The following is a 24,625-nucleotide window of genomic DNA, read 5'->3' on the forward strand; positions in this document are numbered from 1 at the left end:
GCTCTAGTGGAAGGTGTCCCTGCCCATGGCAGGGTTGGAGCTGGGTGAGCTTTAAGGTCTCTTCCAACCCAAACCACACTGTGATTCTCTGACACTCCTGGTCCCACCAATGCAGGGGATTAAGTTAGTTCAAAAGCACAGAGCAGAGTATTTCCCCGACAGCTACAGTATGGTGTTTGCCTTTGATGCTTTGAAATCACTGCAGCAGCAGCTTGGTGGGATAGGAGCAGGTTGTCCCAGGAAGCAGTGGGCTGGATGCCCTTGAGGACATGTAGTGGTTTGCGGAGCTGCTGGGGCACAAGGAGGTGGGTGCATGAACGGGACCTTGCAAGGAATCCAGCTGAGGGGGTATCTCACTAACGCTTTGCTGTTCCCAAGGCAGGAAACAACCCCCTAGGGGTGGGGGTTGCTTGATAGCAGCCCTCAACCCTCCTGTCCTATGGTGAGGTAGAATGAACAGGCCAAAGATGCTTGTCAGTCCATGTGCCCCACACAGGTCCTTCTGCTGGGCATGTCTCCATGCTCCAGGATGGGCCACCACTGTTGTGGCCGCAGGGATGATCCTCATCCTCTTGTGGACATCCACAGAGAGGAATATTAACCAAACATCAGGTTTTGATTTTTTTCCCCCCAAGGGCTCTCCAGTATTGCATGGAGCCACCTCCCCTCCCCACAGCTCCCATCCTCACTCCCTCCTGCCTTTCCCAGCCCTTTCCCCCCCATACCCAGTCACCCTTGGGATTTGCACACAGTGATGCTCTTGCCAAAGGGGTGGCTACGACTAATCCTGGAGACTCCCCGCCATCATCCCTCTTTCTCAGCAAAGCCCTCCCTTCCCAACAGAGCCTGGGGTGAGAAACACTTGTGGCCAGATCGGTTTCCTGACCAAGCATAGGGGCCAAAACTGGCTGGAGTGGAGGTGGCCAAAGCCACTCTGGTTCCAGTGGGTGCAATGGGAAACTCTCAGCTCATTTCTGGTTGCTGGGATGATTCATGTGTGCTCCCAGGGGAGGAATTCAGTATTTCTCAAACTTCTGGCTTTACCCCATTATTACTGCTTTAAAAAAAAAAAAATAAAAAATTCAGTATTTAGGGTTGGATAATTGCTGTGCTCATGGAGCATTGTATCTGGGGCACAGTGGCCTGTTCAGGAGCTTTGTGGAGGCCAGAGACACATCTCTAGCTGGAGGCTGTTGCAGGAAGCTGGGGGGTTTCTGCAGGGTCAGGAATGCAGTGGGAGAGAAGAGACCCAACTCCGCACCTCCCCAGCATCATCATCCCTTAACTCACCAGTTAAAGAGCTCCCAGAGGTCATAGGAACAGGCTTTCCATCTCTAATCTTACATCCTCATTCTACCCTTGGCTTTGCAGAGGTGTTGACCATCACAAGGCATGCAGTGGCATTGCTAAGACAGGAGTGCAGGGCTGCATGCTTTCTGCTGCTGCACCATCATTCAGTGCCTTTCCATTTGTTCACCGGTCTCACCTCTCCTCTTTCTGGTTTGTTTTTCAGATGTCTTTACAATTTTCTATTCAAATGCATGAACTGTCCCCGATTTCAGGGTGAAACCAGCCCCAGCTCTATTCCCACATGTCAGGGGGGGAAAAAAAGTTGTTCCTCTCCTAACTTTTGCTACGTGCCTGTCTGGGAACAGGAGGGAAGAGAACATCTTATTCCTTCCATCCGTGCAGCCTTGGGTAACTGCACGGCGCTGCCAGCTTTGGACTGCGTTCTCCCAGCCTGGATGCGTTACATCTGCACCGGAGGGAAGAACCTGCCTCCGTGCTGGGCGTGCAGAGCGGCGGCGCTGGCCGCGGGTGGCACTGCCTGCCCGCTCCCCTGTGAATCACGGCGGCCTCACCGCTCTGCACACCCATCACTTTTTCCACCTTTTTAAGTGATCTGTGTTCCACATTAAGCAGCCGATTTGTTTGGGTGGAGAGGCTGTGGGAGGCTTCGGTTCCTATTCATAAAGAGTCATTGATCTATGAGGGAGTTTCCTCATTTTTTTAGCAAATACTCCCTTTCCTCTTGTTAATGACTCTATTTTAGTCTCAGTCTTGAGATTAAAATCTGGTTGTTTCCTTAGGACAACTGCACACTTACAAGAGCAGAAATAGCTATGTGATTCATATTAAGTGCTAGCACCCAGGTAACTTGCCTACATAGGGTATAAATGCAAAATAACTCATCCCTTTGCTGAATGCTTCTTTTCAAAATCAGAGCTCAAGTGGCTTTGAGTGGTTTTAAGGCAGAAAGATTCTCCACCCTTTTAGGCTGGTTTACTTTCAACACTCAGGTCTACCTTCATTGCAAGAAATGTTTTCAGGAGCCCAACAAGCCTCACCTTCCCCATGCCCTCAGTGCCAGATGGCAGCAACATCAATGGAAACCCTTCAGAAGAACTGGTGCAAACTGAAAGGCTCCACGAGGAGCCATGAATAAATCCAGGATCTGTCCCATACAGCTCATCCCGAGTCTCCAGAGATAGCCTTGCTCCTGCAGGAGGCTGTGGGGCCAGTGGGGTTTAGTGCTTTCTGGTGAAGGCGTGGCCCATTTGGAGACATAGGGGTACACTTATGTCCCTTTACAAAGGTGACTGGGCTCTTTCACACTGAGAAAGCATTAGCATGGCATCGAGCCGCACTGGTGCCAATCACTGCCAGGAGTGGCTTTTGACCAGCATTTTCCCCAGCTCAGAACTAACAGTGCAGAGAAACTTGAGCGGTGTTTGCTCCAGCTGAGAGGAGCGTGCGTCACCTCCAGAGGGCAATCTGTGCCACTCTGGATCCACATTTCAGGAGCTATTTCTCACCCTCTCCGCTTCGCAGCCAGAACTGGCTGTACATCCCACTGTTTGGGCTGCAAATAGTTGTTCTGCATGGCCCGTGTCCACTTTCAAGCTGCTGGCAAGGCTTACAGCAGCCTCATGGCTTCACTTCTGCCTCCCAAGGACATGCATGTAGCAGAGAATGGCCACATCAAGGGGATCTCGGGCTGAGCAGTTTTGTTGGGACACTGAATGATGAGGAATGGGGAGATCCTCACAAAGCAAAAACAGAGGAAGGCAGAGGTCCCTTGGTTTTGACCCTGGCATCCCTATGGGGTAGACTTTGAGGGGTCTGGAAGACACTCACATCATCTCATCTCCTGCACCATCTGTGGGATGATGCTTTGCCCTCCCTCATGTCCTGCCTGATCCCCTTGCAGAAGACTTGCTGGGACCCAAGGCACAAATCTACCTCTTTCTCCCAAAACAAGCTGGCCCACCCCACACTCACAAGGGAATTTAAGGGCTGCAATTGCTTTTCAGGTTTTTATTCAAGCTGTTTTTGAGGATGCCCCAGGGCTGGTCAGGAAAACTGGACCACATGTACTGCGGTCTGGGGCAGCGAGGCATCCCAAAGGTCCCTGGCTGTGCTAGCTAGCAAAGCTGCATAGATTGCCAAAGGACAAGACCAAACCCAGGCCATTCGTCCCCAGAAGTACACATAAGTCAAGGCTCTGCCTACCATGCAGCTGCTCGCTTCCCTGCAACAGCAGTGTGTCATGGGAGAGAGAGCTGATGGGAATAGTTTTCACAACTAAATCACACCTCAGGAGTCACTTCTGCCCAAGCCTTGAAAAAAACCATCAGGCAGCTATAAAACACTCACAAAAAAATGCCCGGTGACAGCTCAGGATTTGCTGATGGCTTCCACTCACAGTCCAGCACAGAATCAGAGAAGGGTTTGGGTTAGAAAGGACCTTAAAGCTCACCCAGTTCCAGCCCCCAGCTGGAAGGTATGTCCTTCCAGGCAGGGTCACCTTTCCCTAGACCACGGATAGCATCAGTGCCTGAGGCACAACCAAGCCAGGAGTTCAGATGCAAGAGGTATTTTTGCAACATCGGCTGTCCCATCTACCCGCCATTGCACCCATCCACCCGCCATTGCACCCATCCACATATACACACGGCACATCACATTCCCAGTCACGTTTTCCCTCCCTCTCAAAGCCAGGCAGTCCAGCCGAGAGGCACACAGAACCAAGCCAAGTGATATGTAACAGTTGTAGTATTTTTTCCTGCCTTTTCTATTTTGCTTTCCAAGCCTATCAATCTGCTTCGCACTTTTACGTATCTTTCCACTTTAGTGGAAAAAGCACTCACAAGCAGGTGATGGCTTAGAAAGTGAATTTGAAACATCCAGTCAAATAAAAAGATTATGCAAAAAGTCAAACTTTATGCGCAGAGAAGTATGTGATAAGGAAAAAACAGCTGCTGGGGAAAATACTTCAGGAAATCACTTCATTGTGTTCGTGGTAGGAATGATTGCCTTTTGAAAGCATTATTAGTAACAGATGTATATGTCCTGATGAAACAGAGGACATACTGTGATATTAAAAGGTTACCACACACTATATAAATTCCAAAGAGACATAAAACCTTCAGATTACTGAAGACCACATGGGTTAATCTTTTAGCACATGGATTATTGAGAGAGCTCCTCAGCTTTTGGTGCTACTTCTTAAGAGCTCCTGACAATGCTTTCCTTTCCTGAAGACATTCAGGAGCTCATTTTCTCAGCATTTTTTCCCAGCCTGCAGTGCTCATGAAGAGCTTCCCCAGAGCTTGTCATAAAAATAAAAACATAAAATATTAAGTTGCCTCGTTAAAGGTTCATTATTGAGAATGCCAAGAATGCCGGACAATAGAATTGCAAAACAGATACTTCCAGAATCAAGAATTGAAATGAATGAGCCTATGTTCCCATCCCTGGTTTTAACTCCACTCCCTGCAAGCTGGTGACACCTCCAGCTTCTGTGACCAGTAAGAATACAGTGAGCAAAAGAGTTACTTTCTGTGCCCCACCAAGGCAAGGCAAGCCAAACCAAGCAAGACCTGCTTCCAAGCAATAAAACTTTTATCTTTCACCATCTTAAACCCACTTTTCTCACAGAGCCCGAGACTCACTTTGGGCTCAGTCAAACCAGAGCCAGGCAAAATCCTGTTTCAAATCTCCCCCAAACCCTCACAAGAAACCACTTAACTTCTATAGGAAAGCTTCTCTGCTGTGCTCTGCTGTCCTGTCCTTGCTGCTCCTGATGCTCCCAAGGATCCATCCCTCACAGGGAGATAACCTCCTTTCCCACCCCTTTGTAAAAGCACTATCTGCTCCTCCTTCGCTCTTGCCACCTGATGAAGGGTCCCTCTCCAGCATCCTTGTAGCCCCCTTTGCGTGCGCTCAGAGGATGAACCCCACAGCAACACCCATGGCTAACCCTGCAGCCATGCATCCTTTGGGTCAAATCAGGGAGCAAGCTGCACTCAGCAGGGCAGATTTATTCCCACTGGAGGCACTGGGAGGTGCCGGGGCAGGACGGGTGCCAGCTGACACGGATGATCTTTATGAATGACAGCAGTGCCTCTCTGGGCTGCAGCAGCTGCTTTGTAAATCAAGGAGTTGCCAATAACAGAGAAAACTTGACACACCTGAATTAACACTGCATGTTTCTGCTGGCTCTGGGGGGCTATTGAATGTCTCCCCACCTGGTGGGGTTCTTACTGTTATTGCCATTGTTATTGTTAACAAGTGTGGGGGGAAAGGTAGAGGCTGACCGTTGCCTGACTTGTGCTATTATCATTCATAAATACTATCAGGGAGCCAATGTGGGAATTCTCCTTCCCACTGGCTCCCTCTGATAGCCCTGAGGAATGGCTCTTCAGGGGAAGATGGATCAGCTGGTCAGATGTTTATTGCCAAGTTTTCTCTGATTCATAGAATCATAGAATGGTTTGGGTTGGAAAGGACCTTAAGATCATCTAATTCCAACCCTCTGCCATGGGCAGGGACATCTCGCACTAAACCGTGTTGCCCAAGGCTCTGTCCAACCTGGCCTTGAACACTACCAGGGTTGGAGCATTCACAACTTCCTTGAGCAACCTATTCCAGTGCCTCACCACCCTCACTGTGAAGAACTTCTTCCTTATATCTAATCGAAACTTCCCCTGTTTCAGTTTGAACCCATCACCCCTTGTCCTGTCACTCCAGTCCCTGATGAGGGTCCCACTCCAGTCCCTGATGAAGGTCCCTCTCCAGCATCCTTGTAGGCCCCCTTCAGACACTGGAAGCTGCTCTGAGGTTTCCAGCAGCTTCTCTTCTCCAGGCTCAACAGCCCCAATGTTCTCAGCCTGTCTTCATACGGGAGGTGCTCCAGCCCCTGAGCATCCTCGTGGCCTCCTCTGGACTTGCTCCAGCAGCTCCATGTCCTTTTTATGTTGAGGACACCAGAACTGGACACAATACTCCAAGTGAGGTCTCACGGAGCAGAGTAGAGGGGCAGGATCACCTCCTTTGACCTGCTGGTCATGCTTCTTTTGATACAGCCCAGGGTACGGTTGGTTTCTGGGCTCAGTGCATGCTGAAGCCGGCTCATGTCAAGCTTCTCATCAACCACCACCCCCAAGTCCTCTCCACAGGGCTGCTCTGAATCTCTTCCCCGCCCAGCCTGTAGCTGTGCCTGGGGTTGTGCCGACCCAGCTGTAGGACCTTGCACTTATCTTGGTTAAACTTCATGAGGCTGGCATCAGCCCACCTCACAAGCGTGTCCAGGTCCCTCTGGATCCCATCCCTTCCCTCCAGCGTATCAACCGAGCCACACAGCTTGGTGTCGTCGGCAAACTTGCTGAGGGCGCATCAATCCCACTGTCCATGTCACCGACAAAGATGTTGAACAAGACAGGTCCCAGCACCGATCCCTGAGGGACACCACTCGTTACTGGTCTCCAACTGGACATTGAGCCATTGACCACAGCTCTTTGTCTGCGGCCATCCAGCCAGTTCTTTATCCACTGAGTGGTCCATCCATCCAATTGATGTCTCTCCAATTCGGAGACAAGGATGTTGTGTGGGACAGTGTCAAACGCTTTGCACAAGTCCAGGTAGATGATGTCAACTGCTCTGCCCCTGTCCATCAGTTCCTGGCACCTGGTTCTGTTTCTGGCTTTGCCAGTGATGGCCATCTCTGTAACCACTGTGGCTTTTCTTAAAGAGGGGGTTACTGTTCCCCCTAGCTCTCAAAGGCTCATGTATTGGTCATACTCTCTGCACTGATGGAGTTTGGCAAGGATGGTAATAAGAAAATGGGTGAGTTTAAGATTTCTATTGTTTTCCAATGGTGACCTGGTCAATAGCTCGATGTATTTGAATCACTTTTGGCTCATTTGAGTAGCTGAGCTCTTTTGGGGGAATGAAAAGTATTAAATCACAGGATTCTCTTCTGGGAGGATGTTTTTCCAGTTAAGCAAACCTTGTTGGTTTCTAGTCCGTAGGCTTGGAAATTGACATTAAATAAGTTGTCTGTCTCTATGGCGACAGAACCACAGCTCCCCTGCAGAAGGCATTGGTTCAGGAGGCTCTCCAGGCAGAGCACAGATAAGAAACTCGCATAAGTTATATTTCTGGTTCCAACATCTGAAATATTATTCTTGGTGCCTTTCCAGAATGTGATCAGGGTGTGGGGGAGGCCAAGGGCTTTTCCCTGATCATGTGGCTCACTTGGATCTGGAGTGATAAAACATCCATTTGTACGCTTGGGGCAGCTGAAGAGGTGAGCTGAGGCAAAAGGGGTGTTCAGGGAAGTGATGGCCATGGTGCTTGTGAGAAATGAAATACGGGCAACAGGAAGAGGGAGCACACTCACCAAGGTGTTAGAGCTGGTCACCCATCGGAGAGCAAGGCAGGTGAGAGGCCACCATAGATTTTGAGGGTTGGTGGTAGAAACCTGGGCTGACCATTTTCCCCTATGTCAGGTATTACCTGGGACAGCACAGGCAAGAAGAAAGCTATCTAAGTTCACAGGGGTGATTAAATGCCAATTATGTGAGCGGTGATTCCTCTGCCAAAGGGATGCTTGCTATGAGCAGACTCTACAGCTTTTAAGATTTGGGGTTTTTTTCTCCCCTACCAAAGTGCACAAAACCCCATGGTTTGGCTCTTCTCTCTCGTGCCTCATGTGTGCCTGGCCAGCACTGCTGCTGTTTCTCACTCTCCCTGTTTTTCTCCTGTAGGTCTCACATTGGGTGCTTCGAAATAAGGATAATAAAAGGAAAACTCAGATAAAAGACTAAAATGAGGAAACACCGACATCTGCCCTTTGAGGCAGTGTTTTATCTCCTGCTCTCAGGCTGTTGCTTGGTTCATGCCCAGCAGCAAGCAGGTAAGACTCTGCTGCTTTTTGTGACTTCGCCCCATACGAACGTGCCGGTTGTTCACAGTGTTTGGTTTTTAACATGCATGTCGATGGTCTGTTGTGGTTTACCCTCTGCTCTCAGCTCCCACCCAGCTGAGGGTCCTTTCAGACCTTAGCCAACGCGCGTGGTGCCTTCCCGAGCATGTCGCTGGCCGATGGCGTGCCTTTGAGGATGCTCTGCGGGGGACAGAGGTGCAGGATGCGCACCCCCAGTGGCCCCAGGCGGGTGTTCTCCTGGGCAGAGCTGTTTTGCCCTCCTTGCATATGTCGGAGGGCTTTTTACAGTGAGAAGAGCACTGCCACCGACCTCTAGAAGGGCACTGGTGCCTTTGGGACCAGAGCTGGTGTCATGAGGTGGGTGTTAGCAGCAGGCAAACTATGGAAAACTCATTCCAGCACCCAGGCTGCTTAAACTGAGCAGCCGTTCCTTCCTTGAGAACTACCACAGAGGCGGCAAAGCCCTGAGTCAGCAAAAAACCTGCAGGAGACCACGGGCAGCTAGAGGCGGAGCAAACCTGAGTTCACACGTGAAGCTGCAGGGGTCTGGCTCAGGGCTGTGCAGCAAGGGTCCAGGAGGGGAGAAGTGTCTTGCCTCCCCCTCTCTGGGAAGGGTAGGTCGCATGCTGTCCTCTCCTGCCCCTCAGTGCTGGCGGTGTCAGGGCGCTGATGGCTGTCTGGCTTTTCTCCAGCAGTTCTCGCTGTGCTGAGGGCGGTAAAGGGAAGCTGAGCTTCACTTTCACCATGCGAAAGAGGCTGTCGGTTGTTTGGGTGAGGAGGAGGAGGAGGCTGCTTGTGCTGGCTGATAGAAAATCCTAAATCCCCATCTGTTTTTTTAAAGCTGTCAAACCCGTTGCTGTGGCTGATATAATATTTCTAGTGGATTCCTCTTGGAGCATTGGGAAGGAACATTTCCAACTGGTTCGAGAGTTTCTGTATGATGTTGTAAAAGCTTTAGATGTGGGAGGAAATGATTTTCGCTTTGCCCTGGTCCAGTTCGGCGGAAACCCCCACACAGAGTTCCAGTTAAATACCTACCCCTCTACCCAGGACGTCCTGTCCCATATCACCAACATGCCTTACATGGGGGGAGGCACCAAGACTGGAAAAGGATTAGAATACCTAATCGAGAACCATCTCACTAAAGCTGCTGGAAGCAGAGCCAGTGAAGGTGTCCCCCAGGTTATTATAGTGTTAACGGACGGACGATCCCAGGATGCTGTGGCTCTGCCATCGTCTGTCCTTAAATCAGCCCATGTAGACTTGTTTGCGATCGGCGTGCAGGAGGCGGTGGAAGGGGAGTTGCAGGAAATAGCAAGCGAACCCTTCGATACGCACCTTTTCAACCTAGAGAATTTTACCGCTCTCCACGGCATAGTTGGAGACTTAGTGGCAAGTGTCCGTTCATCCATGACTCCAGAAAAGGCTGGGGCCAAAGGACTGGTTAAAGACATCACAGGTAATGGCCGACTGCTGATGGCTTCCATCAGCACGGTATCTGCTGGTGTTGTGCTGTTTAAAGCCTTTGTAGGGGCAAGACTGAGATGGACGTTCAAGAGGTTTAAAAACAAAGGTTTGAAGTGTGTGGCCCCATGTTTGTAGCTATCGAGCGCGCTGTCACCTGCAGACTGAACTGGCATCCCAGGAGGTAGCACAGGAGCCCTGGGATGGGCAGTGACCCGTTGTGGCCATCCTTTTGCACCCATGGCATGGAAACGAGCTCAGGTCAATAACTCTGCAGGGAGCTCTGCAGAGTTATTAAATTGCCCCATCCTATCCACTCCCAAGGCAGGGAAATAGGGGATGAGCACACTAGTTATGATGGTGATTCTCTGAGACCCTGACCAAAAACCCTCAAGAGCAAGAAGGTCACTGCTGGCTGCAGGGACACCATGTGGGATGTCCCCTTGCAGCTAGCAGGGGACATAGGCAATGTGCTACTTCAGAAAGTGACATTCTTGACAGAAGACAGCAAAAGCAGTTCGGTGGAGACCTTCTCCGCTGAAACCCCATCCCTGAGCTGGCCCTTCTCACCTGCTTCGAGGAAGGTCCCTCTTGCAACACCACTCAAATGCCTTCTGTACAAGCCGATGGCTTCCACCTGCTGGAGTGCTGGACCCTTTCTGTGACGGAAACCTCCCTTCAGACCACCTGGGCATCAACACATCTGTGCTGACTGCAAGCTGGGGACCCAGTTTGCCTGGAAAAAAGCAAGACGCTTCCTCCAGCCTTTCTCTGTTTATTAAATTTCAGTGTGGAAGGGGCCCTTTGAGCAGCTTTGTTGTGTTTCACAGCAGAAGCCCCAGAGATCAAACCTTTCTTTTTATTCCTGAGACTCCATCTGAAGGTCAATAGCTTGTGGGGTGATATAAGGCAACAGCAGTGTGATGAGGCAGTGTAACATTAATCCCCCTCTTTTGGCTTGCCTGATTAACCCTCACGCCAGCCCCACTGAGTGCTCTCCATCACTGCATGACACTGAGCAACACCAAAAGGCTGTGCTCATGTCTGTTTTTATTGTGCAAAGTGCTTGACAGGGCAAATACCCAGATCATGTGAAAGCCACAGGGAAGGAAAGCAGCTGCCCCAGAAAGGTGACATAAGGTTCACCAATTCTAAGAAATTCACGTCAATATATGTGGAAATTGAGTGTTATCCCAACCAGCTACAGCACTGCAGTGGCTGCTTCACAGCTTCTCCGTTGAGGACCACAGTGCTTCCCTGTTTAAATCCGGGGGAATTGTTCTTTGGCGGCTGACTGTCCTCCTCAGGGGCACACCAGCATGTAACCCCATAGTACATAAACATCTGGAATCACAGACATTTCTTTAAAAGCTCTAAAGGCGATTTCCTCCTTTGTGTTTATGGTACATTTCCAAGTTCATTTCTACTCTGAGAGATTTTTTGCATTTCCTCTCCCCCATAACACAAATTTAAGTTAATCCTACTATAGTAGTTTTGCCCCTGTGTGACTTGCATGGATGATCTATGGAATATCATGAAACATGGGAAAAGATGTTACAGGTCCTAAACATTGGATGACAAGAGTGTGCAAAGCATGGTACAAATAACATTTGCATGAGTTTAAGAAGTGGTTTTATTCAGCTGCTAACTCCATGTAGCATTAAAATGTGTAAAAATGCCGTGGAAGTTATGCTAAAAATGAGCCCTGATATTAAAGAGAAATGTAAAAAACTCCCAGTCCCACTGTACTTCCAGTAGAAAGTACCAAAGCTGTTGGGCTCTGGCAGTGCCCAGAGCTGACTAGTGTAAGTGTGAGAGTCAGCCCCGAGTTTGCCCTGATGTATTTGTTAAATCTGAGCTGTCTGTCTCATCTGACCCTCCTTGCTTAGTTGTGTAACAAGCATGCTTTTATTTGTTCTCCAGCACCAGCTTGTTCCATAAACGTGCACTGAAGTACAAGGTGTTTTTACGGTGATGACAAATTATCCAACGCATCTGTTTCTTACCTATTTTCTCTCCTGTGGGAGTGACCTGTGCTGCTGTGATGACACCCATGGGCATCTGAAACCTTGTTCCTCAAAAAGATGTCCAGGGTATCTAAAGCAGCGCTGGGTACAACCACTTTGAGATTTTCCCTTTATTTATATGATGAAGTAGAATGTGTACATCCCACCTGAAAACGGCACAGTAGAAACAACACTAAGCACCCCTAAGTTTTGACTCAGTGATGGAAAAATAAATCCTGCAGTCTTTTGTAATTCTGAACCATTTTAAAGCCAATACTGGCAGTGGAGTTGGCCCAGGGAAATGATGATGCCCTGAAGACCTTCTTTGTTGCTGGAATTGTGGTATTATTAGAATCTCTTGGTGACATTGTGATGTGTGAAAACATTTGCTAGAAAAGCAATAAAACAGGATAAAAAAAAACCCAACGAAACCCAACCCCAAAGAGGTGGTTTTACCACTGCTGGTTAACAGCAAAGACTGCAGGTTTATCCCTGGCCTTGCTAAACTCCATGCCAGTTTTGCTATTGGTTTCACCTTTGGCTTTCAGAAGTTGAGAGTGGGGTTTCCAGGCGGTGCATGTCATTCATTTGCAAATAGCCTGAAATTTGATTTCTTGAGAAGATTGGAGAGTAATAGCATGGAAACATCCAAGCATGTTTTTGGGTGGTCTTTACCCCTGTTTGCATGCATACAGCTCTTGGTGACATTGATGGTTATAAATTAGTTGAGCAAAAGGAGTAAGAGCAAACACCAGGGCATGTTTGGTCTGCTTCGGTAAGTCTCACAGCAAAAATGTTTCCCCCTTCATAATCATGTTCATGCCATATAAAAGGTTGGGGGTTTTTGGTGTGTGGATAGTCTCAGCAGATGCTTGCGATCATCTGGTTATGGTCACAACAAATAGAGTTGGATAATTGTGTCATGACTAATTTCATCACCCTGTTTTAACCTGATTCTGCATTCCTTGATTGAATATCCAGAGTCCATATGAAAAATACCAACCCAGCCCCTCTATCGATAATCAGCGCTGCTTTCTGCGAAGTAATTAAAGCAAGACAACTGTTTGCTGTAGGTTGGCAGCTGTGCAGGTCTGCAATACCATTGTGTGTGTGCTGGCTGCTAGTAAAAGAGTTACAGAGCAAGAATAACAACTGCAGCCTTTTCAAGTGTTTCTAACAAATGCATTTGGAATAATAATCCTTCATGGTGGGAGAAGCCAGTAAATTCAGCCACTGCTCTTAACCAGCAAAAGAGAAGATTCGCAATGGAGAGGCTGAAACTTCCCATGATCCCAGTGTAACAGTGGGGTTTTCTTTAAAAGAAAGAGTGCAGTGAGGAAAACCTCCTCTTAATCTTCCTGTCCTCACCCACTGTCTGCAGGCTGAATTACCACCAAAATCCATCTTTTCCTTTTAGCTCTGTCTAAATATTGAGGCAGTGCTGGCCACGGGTGGAATGGATTTAGATTGGAAAAAACCTGTATTTTGCCAAGTTTTCTCCTTGTGTGCCAATAATTCTGACCCCTGTGTAATTGCAACCACCAGCTCAGGTTGTGCCTCTTGATGGGCAGTGGATGCTACTGGGTTGGGGCTGGGAGCTCTTATTCAATCAGAATGCAGAACTAAGAGGCAACCTCCTCAGTGAACATGTGTTTTGTTTGCTCATTTCGTGTTTCTTACTGTTTTTCCAAGAAACATGTCAGAACACTGTACAACCGCATGTGATCACCCATTTTAATGCCTTCACCTTTGCATTTCTTTTTTTAAAGCTCAAGAGTCTGCTGACCTTATTTTCCTTATTGACGGATCAGACAACATCGGAAGTGTCAATTTTCAAGCCATACGTGATTTCCTTGTAAATTTGATTGAAAGCCTCAGAGTTGGAGCTCAGCAAATACACATTGGGGTGGTGCAGTATAGTGATCAACCCAGAACCGAGTTCGCTTTGAACAGCTACTCCACAAAAGCGGAAGTTCTGGATGCCGTGAAGGCACTTAGTTTCCGCGGTGGCGAGGAAGCGAACACCGGTGCGGCACTGGAGTTTGTGGTGGAGAACCTCTTCACCCAGGCAGGAGGCAGCAGGATAGAGGAAGCGGTGCCTCAGATTTTAGTGCTGATAAGTGGTGGAGAGTCTAGTGATGATATCCGAGAGGGCGTGTTAGCGGTGAAGCAAGCTAGTATATTTTCCTTTAGCATTGGGGTCCTGAATGCTGACAGTGCAGAGCTGCAGCAGATTGCTACTGGTGGAAGCTTCGCATTTACTGCCCTGGATATCCATAACCTCGATGCTCTTCGAGAATTATTACTGCCCAATATTGTTGGAGTGGCCCAAAGACTCATTTTGTTAGAGGCCCCAACCATTGTGACTGAAGGTATGTATGTCTTTCTAGACTGTTGCATTGTGATGAATGAATGAGCTTTTGCACACTTGAAAACATGTTTATTTTTTTAATTATTACTTTTTTCCTTTTCCTTCTGCCATGAATCTCTCTGGTCAGGTTGTGGGAAGGACATGCAGTCCTGCTGCTGGTGGGCAGAAATGCTTTTGCCCGGTGGGTTATCTTTTGAAAGCTGTGAGGTTGCGTGTCAATCGCTGGCATGGCATGGGGCTTTAAAGGACACAAGCAGGGCATAAAAAAATCTCATATAATCCTTTTTGGGGTATGTAAGGACTCTAGGAGTAAATACTGCACCACGGTCAGTTTGAAAACATCGATGTCACATTAGCTTACATTACATGCCAGTTGAGTGCCATGAGAATGAAATTTGATGGGGGAAGCTAACAGGGATGTTAAATGGATCCTTACTTCACAGAGTTGAAGTTATCAGATTGCTAAAACAGTACAATTCCATACCTTATTGAAACTGTGCACTGCCCTTGGGAAAACAGTGAAATCCTGTGTTGCTGAACTTAAAAAGCAAAATAACCCTTAGTTCTTCTGAAGTGAAATCCCTACATTGCTCGTATCTATTTCCCTTCAATGTATAAGCTGAGAAAATCTACATTGTTCTGTGAGGCCATGGGGAAAGAAAATGTAGTTGTGAATATTCCACTTAAATCACTTTGTCACTCTTAAGTCCTCATTAATATTAGTTTTGGACTAGCATCAGCTCGGGTGCAGTAGAATAATGACTATCTGGATTTATGGAGCAAGTAGGTGGTTGAGAGTTTCTCACTCTGTGTTTTTACGACTAAGTTAAGCTTACTGATAGAGAGGCTTTAAGGAAGACACAACACATTGTACTTCAGAGGCTCCTGGAAAGGGCCAGGCTGGAGTTACTGCACGCACTTACGAGGATGCTCCATGTAAACAATACTTTTGGGATCCAAGTGCCAGGCTGGAGTTCTGTACATCCTGTTCAATTCATGATATATGTTGACACATAAAACTGCATTCCAGATGTCTTTGCTGATCTATGTCTAAATATGATTGCTACCCAGTGGCTCAAATCAAAGGGAGGAGTTTGCCTGAAAGATCATTTTATGACCTTGCCTTGATTATTTCAGGAAAGAGCATAAAAACTTTTGCTTGTAGCCTCCCCCCCCCCCCGACATGAATAGATGCCTCAAAGTGCCTTTCTGCCTCTCTTTTCCCCTCTCCTTCAACTACTAGGGGAGCCCAGATGATTAAATTCTGTGAGACGCTTCACCAAAGAGAGCTAAGATGGCAATGAAGAGGGAACTATGCAGGGCTGGGTTCAGTGCTGACACCCTCCAACATTCCCAGCCTTTAGAGTCAAAGACATAATGCTTTGATCCCAAATCCTTTGAAATTCCTGGGAGACTTGCCATCAGCTTTACTGGCTCCGAGTCAGACTCTGTGCGATGTGTATAGGGTTGCTGAAATGCTTTTGCTTTGATTGTATCCATTGAAATTAACGCCATGGTTTGTTTCCTCCTGGGGGTTTTGGTTTCAGTTCTTGCATTCCTCTCCTCTAATAAAACATACTTCAGGATTTGAAAGCTGCAAGAGAAATGAGTGGAGAGAGCTATTCCTTCCCAGCGTCCCTCATCTTTGCAAAGCCCCTTTCATATTTCCCACAAACTTCTATACAAAGTCAAAAGCTTTGGGGTATCCATTTTTGGGTATCTAGCTGCTGAGAAGCTAGGGAAGTACTTGGGACATCTCTCCTGGATGATACGAAGCAGAGATTTCAGGCTTTCTTATCCATTTGGCAAGTTTCCTGTTTTCAGCCCTCTCCTCCTTGGAGCAACTGATGATGAAAAAAACCTACCTGGGAGAATAAAAGGTGGATATAATGGTTCTGGGAAAGGAATAGTTTAAACAGATCCTTGTGGCTTTGTGAGTAGTTCTGTTTTGACAGCCTGGGCAGCCAACTGCAAGCAACTGGCAGCTCACGTGAGGCTGTGTCTTGGGGAGGGTGCCACCACATTCACTTCGTGCAGGTTCTCACCGTTTTGTGTCTGACACCACCGAGGTGGGCTATTCTAATCTTCACATTTTAACAATCAGTCCTTAATCAAACAACTTCCAGCAAGACTTCGTGAGAGGCTTGTGCAAAGGCTTGCACTGGTGGCAGAGGAAGGTCTCTTGGGGACTGGGGACAGAGAGGCTGCTGAGACACAGATGTTATCTCCAGCTCTTAATCACCCCTTGGGGTAGCCCAGTCTCATGGCACTCACCCCTGATGAGAAACCTGACGGAGATGAGCCTTTGGGAACACTGCTTTCCATGGCCAGCTGGTGTGCAGCCAAGAAGTACTGCAGCCAAAGCTTTGGGTTTTGTTCAAATCCAAAGTAAACAGCCTCCATTCAGAGGAGCACTGATGGGCTGAGGGGCTGCACTTTTCCATCGAGGCCATACAAGAGTGTTTGCTTCCACTTGCCCTGAGAGGTTTGAGATCCTGACGATGCTGGGTCTCCTCATCCCCCAGGCTGTGCACTGAGCATAGCGGCGAGCATGGGAGATGATGGACCTGCCACCTTGAATACTGACCCATCTCAGGAGCACTTAGGTGGGCTGGCAATTTAGGACACCCCAATTTCAACATAATGCAATAATCCATAATGCTCCAGCATAACTTGGAAGCATCACAAGGTTTTCTTTTTCACTTCAATGACATGAAATTAGGAAGGTGATGATATGAGTGGGGTTGTATAAAAGATGGTATCAGGATTATCTCCCATGATGATCATGTATAATGCTTTTATCATAGCGATATTGGTCTTGTTAATATTTTCTGGGGTTTTTTGTGTGTACATTTGCTGTATTAAATATGATGGTGCTTTGTTTCCAATGCTGCACCACAGGGTTGTTTTTTCTTCCCTAACTATCTTCCTTCAAACTTAGCCCGGGAGCTGGAAAGCTAACTGTGCTCGTTCTGATTCCTGTGGCATCATCAGTAATAAAGTTACAGAGATTACAAAGTAGGGGACCTGTTTTGTTAAAGACATGGCAACAAGAGTATATGATTCAGCTCCTCCATGGCTGGGCTAGCTGTGCCAAGAAAAACCGTAACTTGGTTTTGTCAGATAAGGAATAAGATGTAGGATGTGAAGACTCAAAGTCCAGGTATGTTGAATAAGTGGGGACTGTTCTTGTGTCATTGCTCTTGAGAACATAATCCTTCTGAGACCAAACCATGCTCTGGCATGATGCTCATGGCTCCACTGCAGATAGAGGAAGCATCACCTGCTTATTTTGACTCATGTGCCAGCTGAGTACCAACATTTCTCCTGTTTGCCCTTTCTTGTTTTGACATGTATGTGCATTTTAATACTAAGTTTTATAAACGATGCAGTTCTTGCAATTCTTCAGCTCTTCTGTGTTTTAGATAGGGAAAACATTCCTATTTCTTATTAACTGTCTGCTAGAACTTAGAAAATAATTCTGTTTGAAAGCAAGACACTTTAAAAGTTGTTGGGAGTAACAGTACTTCTGACAGACAAGAAGTCCTAAATGTTGCTGAACTGTTGACCTAGAACTGATCTGCAGTGTGGTGAAGGCTTCCGCTAACATTATGTTCATGTATTACTTGCAGTTATTGAAGTGAACAAGAAGGATATAGTCTTCCTGATAGATGGCTCAACTGCACTGGGGTCTGGCCCCTTTAACTCAATTCGTGATTTCATTGCCAAAATTGTGCAAAGGTTGGAGGTTGGACCTGACCTGATCCAAGTCGCGGTGGCTCAGTACGCAGACACTGTGAAGCCAGAGTTCTATTTTAACACCCACCAGAGCAGAAAGGATGTGATGGCTAATGTGAAGAGAATGAAGCTCATGGGTGGTACGGCACTCAACACTGGCTCGGCACTGGACTTTGTGAGGAACAACTTCTTCACCAGTGCTGCTGGGTGCAGGATGGAGGAAGGGGTGCTCCCCATGCTGGTGCTCATCACTGGTGGTAAGTCTATGGATAGTGTTGACCAAGCTGCAGCAGAGATGAAAAGGAACCGGATAGTGATCCTTGCCATTGGGTCAAGAAATGCTGACCTGGCAGAACTTCAGGAGATTGCCCATGAGAGAGATTTTGTGTTCAATCCGAACGACTTCCGTGTCCAGTTCATGCAAGCCATTCTTCCTGAAGTGCTGTCGCCTATCAGGACACTCTCTGGAGGACTGATTATTCAAGAACCACCATCAGGTAGTTAATGACCTGTTTCTAATTAAAGACATATGGTTTATATATTTGTCAACCCTTATTCTAGGACATGTAGAGATAAAGGGGGGAAAAGCATCAAGCACATGTTTCAGCATAGCTAAATGTTGTCTCTTTGATTTACAAAATGAGGAGGAACAGGTTGGTGAATTTGGTAGTGTAGTTGTTGTTACAGCTTTGTCATTCCTTCCTGGACATTTTTGTCCCATTCTGTATTTGTCACCAACATTTAAAGGCCTGGATGTGAAAGATGTGCTTTACTAGTCAGGTACTGAAATCATACAGTGGAGGCTTTTTCTCTTGCTTAGGGTTTGTGTAATTTATGAACAGGGCACACCGTGAATGTTAAAGTATCTCGTCCTGTTTGAGAATAATCTCTGGTGGATATTTGCTCAAGAAAGCTTAGAAGATTCTTCTGAGTGTTAAGAAAATAAGCAAGTTTGTTCCTGGAGATGTTCACTGAAACTCACCCTTTCAGAGCATATTTACAGTTTTCTTGTCATTTACTCAGCTCAAGCCCTAAGAGACGTATGAGACTATAGCAGTGTTGGTTTTCATTTAATCTGTTTAGAAGGTGATCCAAACACCTGTGAAGCCAGTGGATTCTTTTTACTTGGTGTTGCCATTGAGATCAGTCATTTGGAAGGAATCCACTTGCTAGTCATGTCTTTTCAGGCAGTTTCTGCTGCATCTCAAGAGGTGTTGTAGCTGACTACTGATTTTATTCCAAATTTCTCAGGATTTCTTCCCAATAGGGATGCTTGAAGTTGAACTAATGCAATGCTCCATCATATTTGAACCTTGCATTTCTGTCTTATGGCATATAAACATTGAAAACCAGGACTTTCTCCAGCTCCCAGGAAGGTCAGGAGTGAGGTTCCCCTTGGTTTAAGTGGGTGTTGAACCATGTGCATAATGTTTTTAGTTTCTGCAAGTAATTTCAATTGTAAACCATGGTGCAAAACAAGCAGCTTTTGGAAAGGGTCCTTAAGGAATGAAAGCTGTTGGCCATTGTACATGAAGAGCAGCCCAGACACCTGAAAATCAGTTTGCCAATACTTGTCCTTAATTAAGATGAATATCACGGTACTTACCATTTAATAAGCTTGTTTTTTCAGAACATGTTTCCTGCTAATGCAGTTTTGCATGGCTATACACCAAACCTGGCATTCTAATCTTCAGTGGAAATGAAAAGTGTGCCCATACTTCCTTGTTCTTTAATGCTCATTCATGCAGCTTCTCTCTTTTTCCGGTCCTTTTGTTCTACTGTACTCACAGCTATTCACATACACCATAAGCAAGTAATCATATCCTACTCCATAGACTGTTATTAGTAACATACTGATTTTGACCCTGGGCAGTCTGTTTCATTTCAACTAGATATTGTCTCACACTGGGCCTTGAATCAGGCTTTTCTGGGATACAGCCCAGGAAGGGTTTAACCTTAAAAAAGGAGCTAAGAACTGGCTGGTTATGGCCAAAAGTGGGAAATTTCTCCCCTTTCAGCAGCTCACAGAATGGATGTCCACAACTGCAGACATCAACACGCACTTTTCTGCACTGTATATAGCCATCAAACAGGCAGGTGTCTCAAGCAGCTGTTGCAGTCTGGTCTGGACCAACTTTTCTAAGCCTATCAGTAAAAGCACTTTTTAATACCCACTAAAAATACCAGCCAAAATGGTTACTTGGCAAAAGTGTTTTCCCATATAAGTGGTGCTTAACCCTGTACCAGAGGCCAGCCGCTGCTGGCTGCACAGCGTGACCACGGAAGTCACTGCAGAGCAGTGCATGGTTTTCTACATCTAGGGATGCATGGGAGCATCTCTGTGGAATGGGGGATTGCTGTCACTAAGGGGGTGATAGCTCTGGCTGTCAAAGCCCACTTAAAGTGTCAGAAAGCAGAAGCATTCCCTAAAGCTTCATTAGAAAGCTCCAAGTAACTGTGTGTTGATTTGCAGATAAGGAAGGTGTCTATAGGTGTAACTCACTATTGCTCCACCAAAATCAGTGGAGCTGCCTTTTGATGGCTAAGGGTCTGGCCCAGCGCATGCAACTCTGACACTGACAGCCATTGAGAACATCTGCCATGGCAGAGTCTGAGCCCCATCGATAAACCTGACCTTTAAAAGACTTTTCAATACACATCAGAAACTTCCCCTGCCCAGTTTAGTCATTTCCAGCAAGGTCCTTGTTAATTCTGTGCTGATCACACTCTTTCTCATCTCTTTTTCTTGTCCTTCCTCCTAACCATGTTTACATGCGTGTACAGCGTATGCTGTATGCACACATGAAGAAAAATAATCCATGTTTGTTTTCTGTGATGTCTCATGTTGTTTTCTGTGCTCTACTGCAGTTCAAGTAACCAAAAGGGATATCATCTTTCTTTTGGATGGATCACTCAACGTCGGAAATGCCAACTTCCCCTTTGTGCGTGACTTTGTTGCCACCCTAGTTAACTACCTTGATGTCGGCAGTGACAAAATCCGAGTTGGCTTAGTGCAATTTAGTGACACTCCTAAAACAGAGTTCTTTCTATATTCATACCAAACCAAATCAGACATAATTCAACGTATGGGGCAGCTGAGGCCCAAGGGGGGGTCAGTGCTGAACACTGGCTCTGCACTGAACTTTGTGCTTTCAAATCACTTCACGGAAGCTGGTGGGAGCAGAATCAATGAACAAGTGCCGCAGGTGCTAGTCCTGGTGGTGGCAGGGAGGTCTGCTGATCCCTTCCTGCAAGTTTCCAATGAATTAGCTCGGGCCGGAGTGATGACTTTTGCTGTTGGAGTTAGGAGTGCGGATAAGGCAGAACTTGAACAGATTGCCTTTAATCCAAGAATGGTGTATTTTATGGATGATTTCAGTGCTCTGACAGCTTTACCCCAGGAGTTAAATAAGCCTATAACAACATATGTTAGTGGAGGTGTGGAAGAGGTTCCACTCGCCCCAACAGGTAATACCTGCCTTCCTGCATGTTGACTGCATTAAGTTAATCTTGTTTCTCTTGACCGTTTGTTCCCCATGTACTCCTTCACATCTGTCCAAGGCCCTGTGTCATCAGAGCAGTTCAGGCTGTGTTTAACCATCAAAACATAGCTTGACACTGGCAGCGTTTAGTTTTACTCAAGTCATTTCTAATACACTTTAAAGTCAGCACAATTTTAAGCCTTTTGGCAGATCAGAGCTGACAGAGGGTCCAAGCGAGTCTACACCCACCAGTCATTCAGGTGGTCCCTTTCTGTTGCCATAATAATGTCACACCCTGTAAATGCATCTTTGGCACTAAGTCAGGCAAGGAGTGATGTGGGAAGGTTAAAGTTGTACCAAAGAGCACAGAAGAGCAGAAGTCTATCCAGGTACAGGTGGCTGAATCCTTCCTCAGAGCCTCTTTGGCAAAGTGCTGTTATCAGGCTGTCACAGAGGCTGAATTTGACTCCAGATATTCAAAGTTACCCTCCAACACTAAACCCCAAAGTTGTTGGAAAACGTAACCATTTTTAAACAGGTATTTGCTCACTATATCCCTTTTTGTGGCTATGTGCATATCAAGACTTAAGAACAACCAGGATTGTTTAGTATGGAAAGGACACAATTAAGATTAATATGAAAGATGTTAAGACACACAGATATGAGATGCTTGGTTTTCCCTTGGATATTGAATGAGATTAAAAGGGCATCAAAGGGAAACAGGTAAAAGGCTTTTTCTCCTCCCAAAGTCATAACTAGCCTGTGGATTTGAATGCTTCTTGTGATGCAACTAGGAGAGGTACTTTAAGAGAATACAGAATACGCTCTGTGTGTATGTATGTATGAATTAATATCTATTTGTTATCTCCTAAGCCTTTAAATAGAAAGAAACCCCACAACCCCCCACTGCTGTTGTACTTCATGCCTGTATTACCAGCATATTGCTAGACTATATAATCATCAGTGGCCTAATCTGAAACAGCCAATTTATGATCTGAATGATATGATGCAACACAATGTACGATATAACTATCTGGTGCTTGAATTTATTGAGTCCTAGGGTAGAGATGTCCTTGCTTCCCCTTCTTCCTCAGATAAATAAGTCGAAGGTGCTGTTTAGTCCTGTAGCCTTTGAATACTTTGTTAAATGAAAATCACTCACTTTGCATATTGAAACCCAGCTAATTTGCAGAGAAGTTTCTAGGATGATGTTTAAGAAGAAAAATGTCTTCATCTCTGTTTTTCCCCTCTTTTCATTTGTGAATTTATTCTAGAAAGCAAGAAAGATATTTTATTCCTGATTGATGGCTCAGCCAACCTCTTGGGTAGCTTTCCTGCTGTCCGGGACTTTGTACACAAAGTCATTTCTGACCTGAACGTGGGTCCTGATGCCACACGAGTAGCTGTAGCTCAGTTCAGTGATACCATCCAAGTTGAATTTGACTTTGCTGAACTCCCATCTAAGCAAGACATGCTGCTCAAAGTGAAAAGGATGAAGATAAAAACTGGGAAGCAATTGAACATTGGAGCTGCACTGGATGAGGCTATAAGAAGGCTATTTGTGAAGGAAGCTGGAAGCAGGATTGAGGAAGGAGTTCCTCAGTTTTTGGTCCTCCTTGCTGCTGGGAGATCAACCGATGATGTGGAGCAGCCATCAGATGCTCTGAAGCAAACTGGAGTTGTGACCTTTGTTATCAAAGCCAAAAACGCTGACCCTGCGGAGCTGGAAAGGATCGTGTACGCCCCACAGTTCATCCTGAACGTCGACTCCCTCCCTCGGATTTCAGAGCTTCAGCCAGACATAGTCAACCTCTTGAAAACCATCCAGCTTCAGCCAACAGGTACAGGGACCCCCAGGGTTTCCAAGAGGCTGAAAGACACCACTTACGTGCCCCCCTCAATTTGGTAACTGGGGCAATTGGGTCTGGTGATGTTTAAAACCATTACATAGAAACTGCTCCTCTGGTCAGGCTCCGATCCAGCAAAGAAGGTCCAAACTGAATTTTAAAGATGAGTAAGGAAAAAGCCTTTTGTTCAGCTGCAAGAGCTGCAGTAGGTCTGTTACTGGTGTATAAAACATGATAGAAACCTGAAATCCCACAGAGGCGTTGCCCCAGAGATCTTGCATAAGTTGATGTGCAATGCTGGCCAAGGGCTAGAAGAAGCAAATAAAGGCTTGTCTCAATTTCTCTTTCCACCCTCCCTTTTCTGGAGGAGTGATAGGGAGCAAGGAGCACTGCATGCACTGGATTCACTCTCGCTCCGTTATTTCTCACAGGAGATGGCGGCAGTTTCTATGCATTTTGTACCTATGCACCAGTAAATCAGATGCTTTTGGCTCAGTTACCATCACAGCCTCCATAGATGAGTGTGGATTAATTGAAGAATAATAAATCATAAAAAGAATCATACCGCCACGATTATAAATCACATTGTGTTACTGGAAATGATGCAGGTCCAGCTGTGTGATTTCCTAAGGCAGCCCTACCTTGGGTATTAACCTATCTCCCAACAACAGGTGGGGAAAAGGAAAAGTGTAATAATATCCATGTCATCTCTCCATACAAGTCCTGGGCAGATGGACTTAGAATCATAGAAACATAAAAAAGAAGGGCTGGAAGGGATCTCAAGGTGCCATCAGCTACATACCCCTGTCCTCAACAGGATCTTCTTGTCCAGAACCTGAAAACCCTCCGGTGGAGGAGATTTCCCAGCAATCTCTTTGACTGCTTTTATCTGTATCAGTAGATACTTTTTCTTAATGTCAAGCCTCTGCCCTCCTAGTCATAGTTTAAGCCTTTTACATCTCCTTCAGCTCAAGAAGGATACAGAAGTCAGATCATTCCCATGTTTTGTGTGACAGCCTTTCATTTACTTTAAGCTTGCCATGTACGCCTCTTCTGGGTCCTTGTGTCTCCAGCTGTGTGCCCAGCTCATTCAATCTTTCCTTGTAGGTCTTTTCTACCTTTTCACCCTTGTCTTTCCAATATTAGCCTGCTCCAAATGACCAGGGTGTAACAATGGTATTCACTAGTCATCTCTTACCGTATCCTTTCCATGTGGAGTCATTGCCCTTCCTATGTTTGTGCAGCTTCTGCCTCAACATAGACTAGTGTCACTAGCTGCTCCCTCCTTTTCAAACCATTTCTGTCTTGTCAAGATCACTCTGAATCCCTTTGATCACCAACTACTGTGAAAAATTGTGCCATTTGCTCACCAGTAGCTGCACCCACCTACTACTCTCCTAATATTCTTGGCTAAAAGACAGCCACCTTACAGGAGTACCCGTATTTTTTTCTTCTTTATCTGGTACCCATTCACTTTTGATAGGATT

At 46.4% G+C, this 24,625-nt stretch overlaps 1 protein-coding gene across 1 annotated transcript in view; it reads left to right on the plus strand.

Moving 5' to 3' along the window:
- Positions 1-8,112: 8,112 nt before the first annotated feature.
- COL6A3 (collagen, type VI, alpha 3) overlaps positions 8,113-24,625 on the plus strand; it is a gene marked incomplete at its 3' end in the record, with an annotated part of 35,646 nt that continues 19,133 nt past the window's right edge. The window contains exons 1-6 of the mRNA XM_010016509.1: positions 8,113-8,200; positions 9,072-9,689; positions 13,470-14,072; positions 17,704-18,306; positions 20,678-21,277; positions 22,566-23,132. Of these exons, the coding sequence (XP_010014811.1) occupies positions 8,113-8,200; positions 9,072-9,689; positions 13,470-14,072; positions 17,704-18,306; positions 20,678-21,277; positions 22,566-23,132 (3,079 nt within the window). The remainder of the gene's footprint in view (positions 8,201-9,071; positions 9,690-13,469; positions 14,073-17,703; positions 18,307-20,677; positions 21,278-22,565; positions 23,133-24,625) is intronic.

Source organism: Nestor notabilis, unplaced genomic scaffold, assembly GCF_000696875.1.
Source record: "Nestor notabilis isolate BGI_N333 unplaced genomic scaffold, ASM69687v1 scaffold19916, whole genome shotgun sequence".
Lineage (NCBI taxonomy): Eukaryota > Metazoa > Chordata > Aves > Psittaciformes > Psittacidae > Nestor > Nestor notabilis.